The sequence below is a fragment of the Culex pipiens genome, unplaced genomic scaffold (assembly GCF_016801865.2).
Source record: "Culex pipiens pallens isolate TS unplaced genomic scaffold, TS_CPP_V2 Cpp_Un0015, whole genome shotgun sequence".
Lineage (NCBI taxonomy): Eukaryota > Metazoa > Arthropoda > Insecta > Diptera > Culicidae > Culex > Culex pipiens.
Genome location: NW_026292832.1, coordinates 135,154 through 145,000, shown reverse-complemented (window position 1 = coordinate 145,000; position 9,847 = coordinate 135,154). Strand labels below are relative to the sequence as shown.

Here is a 9,847-nt window from a genome sequence, read left to right as displayed (position 1 = left end):
TCCCTACTCTCGGTCTCTCCGTGTTATTGTTGATTCAAAATCTAATCACGCTGAACGATTGACCGATGATGATTGGGGATTGCGATTTCAACGACGACAACAACGATCCTGTGTGCGCGTCCTCCCCACCTGCTACCGTCGTCCATTCACCATCGGGGTGTCCTGCGGTACGGAACCCAAACAGCCAACTACGACGAGATGCTGCAAAAGCTCAACAAACCGGACATGGTGTACGCCGAGGTGCGGCAAACCGAGTTCCACCTGGGCGATGTGACCGGCACGGAAAAGCTGGAAAAGTTTGTAGAGGATGTAAAGTAAGTGAACGGAAGAAAAAAACTTCCAACCAAACAGTAGTAAAAGTTTATTTTCTTTCTCCACCCCCCCTTTTTCAGATATGGCATTTATCCACTGACTGCCTTTTCGGCACAAAAACCACCCGCTTCCCGACCACGAGCAATATCGCCCGAGACTGCAGAATCGGTGAAATCCGCCACGCCAGAGCCGTTAGATATTGAAACTAGGAGAGTTGTGAATATGATATGTAGTGTTAAGCCGCGAGAAGAAAATTGTGAATTATTTGTGAGTATTACCCTTACTTTTTTGTATCAGCCTTTTTATTTCAAACCGACGTTTATTATGTAGCGATTTTTTAATGTTGATTTGAAGCATAAAACAAAGGAAAATTGGAAAATTCATTATTTATCAGAACAGTTGGTTTAAAATCATAAGTTTTCAAAAAAACGAAGATTTAAAGCATTTTTTTTAGTGAAAAAAAACTTCTTGTACTGTACATTGAAAATCAACTAAAACTGAAAAATTAGCAGAGAATTTAAGAATTTAAGAATTTAAGAATTTAAGAATTTAAGAATTTAAGAATTTAAGAATTTAAGAATTTAAGAATTTAAGAATTTAAGAATTTAAGAATTTAAGAATTTAAGAATTTAAGAATTTAAGAATTTAAGAATTTAAGAATTTAAGAATTTAAGAATTTAAGAATTTAAGAATTTAAGAATTTAAGAATTTAAGAATTTAAGAATTTAAGAATTTAAGAATTTAAGAATTTAAGAATTTAAGAATTTAAGAATTTAAGAATTTAAGAATTTAAGAATTTAAGAATTTAAGAATTTAAGAATTTAAGAATTTAAGAATTTAAGAATTTAAGAATTTAAGAATTTAAGAATTTAAGAATTTAAGAATTTAAGAATTTAAGAATTTAAGAATTTAAGAATTTAAGAATTTAAGAATTTAAGAATTTAAGAATTTAAGAATTTAAGAATTTAAGAATTTAAGAATTTAAGAATTTAAGAATTTAAGAATTTAAGAATTTAAGAATTTAAGAATTTAAGAATTTAAGAATTTAAGAATTTAAGAATTTAAGAATTTAAGAATTTAAGAATTTAAGAATTTAAGAATTTAAGAATTTAAGAATTTAAGAATTTAAGAATTTAAGAATTTAAGAATTTAAGAATTTAAGAATTTAAGAATTTAAGAATTTAAGAATTTAAGAATTTAAGAATTTAAGAATTTAAGAATTTAAGAATTTAAGAATTTAAGAATTTAGGAATTTAAGAATTTAAGAATTTAAGAATTTAAGAATTTAAGAATTTAAGAATTTAAGAATTTAAGAATTTAAGAATTTAAGAATTTAAGAATTTAAGAATTTAAGAATTTAAGAATTTAAGAATTTAGGAATTTAAGAATTTAAGAATTTAAGGGTGTGTTCTCATAACTCCAGAATTGACGTAAATTCGCAAAAGACGTCTTTGAATTAACATCGAACCGATTGGTTTGTGTCTTGGGAAAAAGTAAACCGCAAACGTTTTTTATAGTGGAAAACTCCGCCAGATGGCAGTAATCGCACATTTTCTGTAAATGCTTAACTTTTGAAAACGACGAAACTCTGGAATAATTTTTGAAAATGACTTATATTTTTAAAGCCAAAAATTAAAATTGTCAATTTAACTGATCCGGGTAATTGGGTACGAAAGCCCTATGTAAATTTTTATGTACAACGGTGAAAAACACGATTAAAAACCATTTCTCATCCCTTTTTTTAATTTTAATGCAATTTTTTTTTTTTTTTTGACAAGACAACATTTTTTCGATAGATCAACTATGGTCCCCTTGGAACGAGCTGTCATGTAGGAGCTTTTCTGTCAAGAAGGACCGCGAGGTTAATTTTTATAAATTTATTTAAAAATCAATTTTAAACTCTTTGTGGTCGTACAAAGGGTCATTGTATTCAGAAAAATAAGCTTTACCGCTGTATACAATAATATCAGCAATCCAAGCTTCATTTTAGGACGCAATTGGGGTGTTATTCCGAATGCTTAATTTGCGTTTAGATTGTCCATAACCATGAATGTTCCGTTAATCGTTTAAACAAGGCATCATTGACTACCAACGATATTAATTCAAGTCTAAGTTTTGACTTATGGGGTGGTTTATGCCAAACTGATGTTAGTTAGTATCAAGGAACTCTAGGTGAGACCGGGGCCAACATTAATTTCCCCGTCAATGATTTTTTTTTTGTCTGAAAAGCATTTTTGGTATGCGATTTTCAGTTGATTTTCAAATGATTTTGTTATTTTCACAAAGTTTCAGTATAAATGAATGTGTTGATAAAGCATAGGTTCAGAGTAAAGTCAGTTTCTTTGTTGAGTAAGTTATTATTTGATTGCACAGAGCTAAGTCAAATAAAATATATATATATATATATTTTAATTTTGGTAGATATGAGTTCTCAGACAAGCTTTTTGAATTTTAAGAGGCATATATTTATTATATTTCATCAATTTTCAATACAACAGCGCACAAATTATTGGCAAAATCGTATCTGAAACAGCTTTAAAAATTTACCCCAAGGACGGTAAAAGTTATGCATTTGTTTTTCAAAAATACAATGTTTCATTTACCGATGATCTATATTTTAAAATTGTGTGAAAATATTCTCTCAAACGTGGTTTTTTCAGTATACCGAATTGCATTGCAGTAAAATATTTGTTAAAATTCCCTGAATCCAGGCTGAACATATGTTAATGTGCATATGTGCATTTTGATTGTAAAAAAACTATCCGGTCCGCTTGGCCAAAGGTTGGGCACCCTTGCTATATTGATTTTTAATAGAAAATCACAATTCTCGCTTACTTGTTGATTTTAACTTAGCTACATTTGCAGATGATTTGATATGAAAAATTACACTTAAGTCGGTAAACTCGATTTTTTATGGCAAACTATATTTGCGACTTCCATAATGGAGACTTGCATGCAATTTACGTCCGACGTTAAATCATTCACGTCACGACGTCAATTCAAGTGAAAGACGTTTTTAGACCTGAAACGGTTCTTCCACCTGGAAAGTTTGAGGTGGAAATTTTCAAGTTTTTCCGGGAAAATCCTTACAAAAACAACTTCAAATATCTTTTTCAAAGTAAGCAAGCATGTTGACAAAGATTTTGGATGAAAAACATGTGTTAATTGGTGAAAAACTATTTACGTCTACAGATGAACCGGTAACGTAAATTCAACGACGTGAATTCAGGAGTTATGAGAACACACCCTAAGAATTTAAAAATTTAAAAATTTAAGAATTTAAGAATTTAAAAATTTAAGAATTTAAGAATCTAAGAAAAAAAAACTAAAAACAAAATAGAGCTATACAATTTCTAACTTGATTTCTAACACAAATTTTATCACTGCGCTGAACTAACTTTGTTTCCATTTTTCCATCAGATGACAATATTATTAAGGATGGAGGATAAGATGAACCGACAGTTAACATGTCCCATCTCGCCGGACGATTCAGCCGTCGCGCTTTCGCATGAACTAGTACACTTAGGATTTATTCATGAAGTAAGTATGATTTTTTAAATGATTGTTAACAAATTTCTAAAAAGTTCTGTTTTTTAGACGGATCGTGAAAAACTAGCCACAATGATAGAGGATACGCTTAGGAACAAACAGCAGCAACTGCTGGGCGCGGCGGCAAAGATGCAATCGGCGACGGCCCAGGCCGGCGAGCGGCTCGTGGCCACCGACGGCGGCGGCAGCAGTGGATCCGGTGGGTCATCGGACACGGTGGCGGCTAACCATCTCCACCATCATGTTCCTGTTAATTCGGCCAGTTAGTAGTTTGCTCTTCCACCAAAAAAAAACACACATTCACTCCACTGTCTTTAGTGTCTCTCCTTGTCTGACTGTCTGTCTGTGTCCGTATTGTTGTTGTCCGTCGCTTGTCTCGATTGTTCCGTAGAATGTAGCAAAAGTTGTCGTTAAATGCACCGCCCCGCCCCGTCCCATCACCTCGCTCTCCCTTTTTGTAGTTTTGTCTGTTTCATCATTTTTTTTCTTTGTCTTTGGTTCCCTTTCTCTCTCTCTTTCTGTTTTTCCCAGTTGTGTTCTAATTGTCCCCGCTAAACAAATTCAACACCGCCACCACAACCACCACCAACCAACCAACCACCCACGCTTACATACTCATGCGGCTAACCGACCCCGCCCACCCAGTGACTGAGTGAGAGAGTCTCTGAGAGAGAAACAAAAAAAATCCCGAAATGATTCTCCGAAACAGTGTATATGTGTTGATCATATATCGTCCTATTATTTGTACGCTCACGCAACGCACACACACACACACTCAAAACGCGCACGCTCGAACGCGGTTTAGCTATGATTTTTATTTAGCCGAGGAATAATTATTTATTTAGCTGTGCAAACTGTCCTGTAGTATTATCACGCGTGTGCGCGAAGCGACAATTTTGCGTATGCATCGAAGTAGGAGTTAAAACAAGCTAAAGATACCGAAAACAAAACAAGAGAAAAAGCTAAATGTAACACAAAAACAAACACGAAAAAAAAAGTTAAATAAAAAGTATGATGAAAATGCAATCCGGCAGACGAAATATATACAAATATATATTTATTATAATTTTTATCTTGGTTTCTTATTACTGTAGACGTACTTTTTTTTGGGGTTTCGTTTCGAATTTTGGTTCTGTTATTGTGTGTGTTTATTTTCCCTTTCTGTGTTGTTTCGTCGTTCTGTGCCAAACTGCGCCTTTTTCCGTACTTATAGAAGCTTAGAAATATGTGACGTCATAACGTCACATCTTTTGCAGCAAAAAGAACTCGAAAAGAGAGAGAAAGATAAACAACTCGCTCTCTCTCAGATCGCGTTTGGTGAGAGTAATTTTTCACTGAGAGAAAAGATCTCTACAAGCACGGGAAGAGAACAAAACCAATTTCAGCACAATTGAAAGAACATTTTGAGCAATTTCAACTATCAACTAGCTAATCTCGCAAATTTCCCTCTCACCGCCAGGTCTGGAACGTGGCTGGAAGGTCGCGGATGCCGCCGCGGACTCCCTAGTGACCATGCCGGTCATAATGGAAACGTCCGGCGTCAGCGTCAACAGTCTGGACGCGAGTCTACTCGCCAGTCTGGACGACGCCGAGGAGGCCCGTGAGCACCAGGACGAAGAGCTCGAAGCTCTGGAACGGGCCGCGGCCGTCGAAGACGACGAATGTCCCGAGCCAACGCGGGCCTTCAACAGTGTCGAGCACGACTGCGACGACGGTGAGTACCGAAGAAACAGCAGCACGTCAACGGCGCTGCCCGGTCGGAGGTCGGCCCGACCCTCCCGAACTTCCATTGTCCCGGAAGGCGAGCTGTTGTGCCGTAGTGAGACGATCGAATCGTACGAGGCTACCGAGTAATAAGGCATAAACTGAAGAGAGAGAAAAAAAACAACTACCACTTAGCCGTCGTCTGTAAGGTAAAGAGAGAAGCACTCCCCTACCACGTAAGCATTATTTCTATTTTGTACATTAAAGAATAAAATGAGACAAAAAGGATATCAAATGAATTGCTATGTAATTACATAAACAAACAAAAACAACCAACACTTAAATGGAAACAAATAAAATCCACTCAAATACGTACACAAACTTAATCATGCCATTGATGCAAGGAAACAGACACAAGCCAGACGAAGACGAAAAAACAACGGAAATGATGTTCATAATTGCTTGACAAATAGTCGTCGTTCACTAATTTTTTTTTCCGCTCGTTAAAAATGGCAAAACTTTTAGTGAGAGAGATTAAATTTTGAAATTCTCTCCTAAAAAATCGCCCTTTGGTACGCTCTCAGTCGTTTTGCTATCGCAATCTCTCTCACACAGAAAATTTGTGAGAGAGTAAACCAAAACGAAGCGTTAGAAGAAAACATGAAGCTCCTTCAGAGAGAACTCCATGATCAATTTGCTCTATGATTCGTTTGTCTAATCGTCTGCAATTGTGCAAAAATCAGGGAATAAAAATCGATATCTCTTTTGTTCGTCAAATTTAAAAATTGAGAAATTATCTCTCTGACATTCCGGCTTTCGTTGCTCTTTTTTTAAACTCTGAAAGAGAAAATGAAACTGAAGTATCGCAAAGCAATGTACGGAAACGCGATTCGCTGAGAGAGATTTGGTGCCACTCGCAATCTCTTCGAAATTTCAGAAAATTCGCTCTCAGCTCTTCAAAAGTCTGAGAGAAGAGTCCTTTCCGCCTTTTTTAGACTGAAAAGAGATTTTTTTTTTATTTTCATATTCTCTCTTTCTTTCCTAGACATTCACTTGCTGGAGAATAATGAACGTGCTTAAAAGCAACTTAAATGGAAAGTGTTTTAAAAATTCAAATTCTCTTTCCGACATTTCTAGTTAAACAATATTTTTATTTTGTCCCTTTTTAGGTGTTTTTGAATACCCTGACTCAAGGCGGTTCAAAAATACCCAAAAAGCTAAATAAGAAAATTTTGTTTATTGGACCTTTAAAAAAAACTCTAGATTTTGGCTTTTTCCTGTGTCAAAAATCAAATTATTCGCTCTACAGCATTGCCTTGGCGTTCTCGATTGCGAGATTCCTACTTTCCTGTGTATTCCTCTTTATTTCTCTTTTTCTCAAAAACCAGTGTGAGAGCAGTGAAAAAGAGAGTTAAAGTGATAGACGAATACGCGATTCGGTGGGAGAGATTTTGAATTCCTTTCACAATCACAGCGGAGTGAAATGTTTGTCACGTTTTTAGTCTATTTGCTTGTTTTCTCTTGAACTCTCTTTTTTCAAATCTATGGCAAGAGAGCTGGACCATGGAAACATCGCTCTTTACTTTCTCTCACTCTCTTCTATGAAGAAAAATGTTTAAAAAAAAGTCAAAAATAATCAATGTTTCAGATTTTTTTGTCCTCTCTAAAGCTAATTTTATGCGGTAAAATCTGCGTAAGAAAACAATCCTGTGGAGAACACAAAGAGAATAAGATATCGCAGTGCACGAACATCTGTTTTGGCGGGAGAGATTTTATTTCGCTCTCAATCACTTCGAAATTTCAGAAAATTCGCTCTCAGTATCAGTCGAAACGCTCTGATCATGGGTTTTCTGAACTTAAAAAAAAACAGAGACGCAACATATAGATATTTTTCAAGCTTTTGTTGATTTTTGAGTTCTTTTTAAAGAACGGAAAGTATCTAGTGAACAGTCGACTTTTTTTCTTTGAAAAAATCACATCCAACAGTGCAAAGACGGAACAACAAAACATCAAAACTGTAGGGAATTTGAAAATGAAATGCGAACTTTTGAAAAAAAAACCTCTCTAATCAATCACACACACACACACCCCCCAGGCATAGTCAATCGTCTCAGCCCGCGAATCGGAAGCAAGCACTTCCACGTGTAATTATAAAAGTCTAATCAAGAAGTCATCAGCAGTATAAACAAAACGAAAAATAGTAACAGCAGCCGTTTTTAAACAAGTTAAATGCACGGAAAGCAACACGAAGACTCTTTTTTTCATGGCTGGTGGCAAATTGTAAAAAATAACAGTAAAAGTCGAGCTCTTTTAAGTAAACGTACGTATTACAAAAAACAGAAAAGGGGAAATCGCCGTAGGTCAGTTCCAAGATCTGACCGCGTGCGCGTGCTGATTATTGTGGTACGTGGGTGCGCGCGAGTGTGTGTGCTTCGTGGAATGTGAGGGTATTCGATCTGGTGTGTGAGGAAAAATTGGAAATGAAAATGAAATCAAATCGAGAACGAGAGAGAGAAACAAGAGGACAGTTATTTAACTCTATGATAGTCATTAAACTATGAAAAAAATAAAACATCCAAGAAAACAAAGTCAGCTTGTGAGCAGCAACACAAAAAACGCGTGAAATTAATAAAACTGCAAATAAAAATCATGAATGCAAAGCAAACAAAAAAAACAGCAAAAGGCGAATCAGCTGTTTGTACTCCCAAGCAAGAAAAAAACAACTCACACACACAAAGCTATTTAGGAAGAGAACCGGAAGAAAATCGAAAGACCATATTATTAGTCTGAGAAAGGCCAACGTTGTTGTCGCGCGGATTGTGGATAAAGAATAAAGGAATATGCGAAAACAAAAAATATCGGAACGGAAAGAACACAATTTGTGGAAGACTATAGCGATCTTATTGGCGGCGGTGGCTTTTTAGTTGCCGAATAGTTTTCTTTTGAAAAGATATCACATTTCCCTTAAGAGATCAAGGATTTGAGCTATTAACGGCTAAGAATGGAGTCTAGTCCTCCTCATGCCGTTAAAAAATACAGTGCGTTTAATTTGCTATCAGACATCAAACTAATTATTAATAAAATTTGGCCTGACTTCAATCAACTTTGTTTTAGAAAATTATTTATTTTTAAAACATCACTCATTTGGTAACATTTGTGTGTGTTTTTCCATTCTTTCAAACATGAGCATTTCTTTTCAATGTTGAAACAAATTCTGACTTAATTTTTTTTATAGTTTATCTATTCTTTCAAGGATCGTTAATATTTTTAGAATTTTGCCATTCTTTCACTTTTTTCTCCCTTTAAAGAACAACATAAGTTAAAACAGGTGGGCCTTGCATTGCTTTTTCCGTTGTGTTTAGTTAAATACTTTAGGAATAAAAACTTAAACACTGAACTGAAATTGTAACTCGGTTCTGGACTGCTTTTCTTCAATTCGCTATGACCTAACCACTTGGTCACTTGGCCCAACCCTGGTCCAACCTGGCGACATCAAGCGAAAAAAAAAAAAACATGTATAATTTGAGTCAGTTTTGTTGTTGTTGTTAATAAAATAAGCTTGTCGAATTGAACTATTCAAACCATAAAATCGACCTTTTTTTTTTTTGACCTTTTGTCATACATTCTTGTGTATGGAAGTGCTACATTTCCTTCAATTATTTATGCATTCTAGGTACTTGTAGTTCACATCCGTGTTAGGGAAGCGCTCTTTCGCGGCGAGTAGTAACACTATGTGGCAATGTTCGAAATTACAGCGTTCTTGGAAATATTAAAATTTTTACAGTTTTAGATTTTGAACCCTCTACTGCCCAAATTTTTTTCGAACATTTTTATTTTTCCCGTATTCAGGAGGTCATTTTAAGCAACTTTTGTTCTACGAAAAACTTCATTCTCTTGTTTTATGTTTTTCTTGTTTCATTTTTAGTATTTTAATTTGCATTTATCTTGTTTAGTTTATGTTTGTTTTTGGTTGTATTTTGCCTATTCGATCACCTCCTATCATTACATTTTGCCTATCTATTTTTTATTGTTTTTACAGTCACTTTTTCTATTTTTTGCTTGATTTCACATTTTCTGCTATAGAATGGTACCATTATCATTCAAATTGTAAAAAAAAGCGTAGAGGCATAGTCCGGGACACTACAAAAATTACTGCATAGGGGAACTATACCTTTTTTTCAGCCTATTTCCACAGAGTAAGACAGAGTCACTACTGCCATTTGATTTTTGGTTCCACTTTGTGGTACATCGCAGGTACATCGCACGCCTGCTACCAGCAAAC

General features: G+C 35.1%; 1 protein-coding gene across 3 annotated transcripts in view; it reads left to right on the top strand.

Moving 5' to 3' along the window:
* LOC120429865 (nuclear receptor-binding protein homolog) overlaps window positions 1-8,423 on the top strand; it is a 74,802-nt gene extending 66,379 nt beyond the window's left edge. Inside the window, exons 7-11 of one of the 3 annotated variants that reach the window (XM_039594941.2) lie at window positions 185-314; window positions 393-579; window positions 3,733-3,852; window positions 3,910-4,060; window positions 5,321-8,423. In XM_039594941.2, coding sequence (XP_039450875.1) covers window positions 185-314; window positions 393-579; window positions 3,733-3,852; window positions 3,910-4,060; window positions 5,321-5,715 — 983 coding nt within the window. In that variant the 3' untranslated portion in view covers window positions 5,716-8,423. Of the gene's footprint in view, window positions 1-184; window positions 315-392; window positions 580-3,732; window positions 3,853-3,909; window positions 4,124-4,392; window positions 4,934-5,320 lie in introns of those variants that run through there. The other 2 variants (XM_039594939.2, XM_039594942.2) reach the window with 2 other exon arrangements.
* Window positions 8,424-9,847: the final 1,424 nt, after the last annotated feature.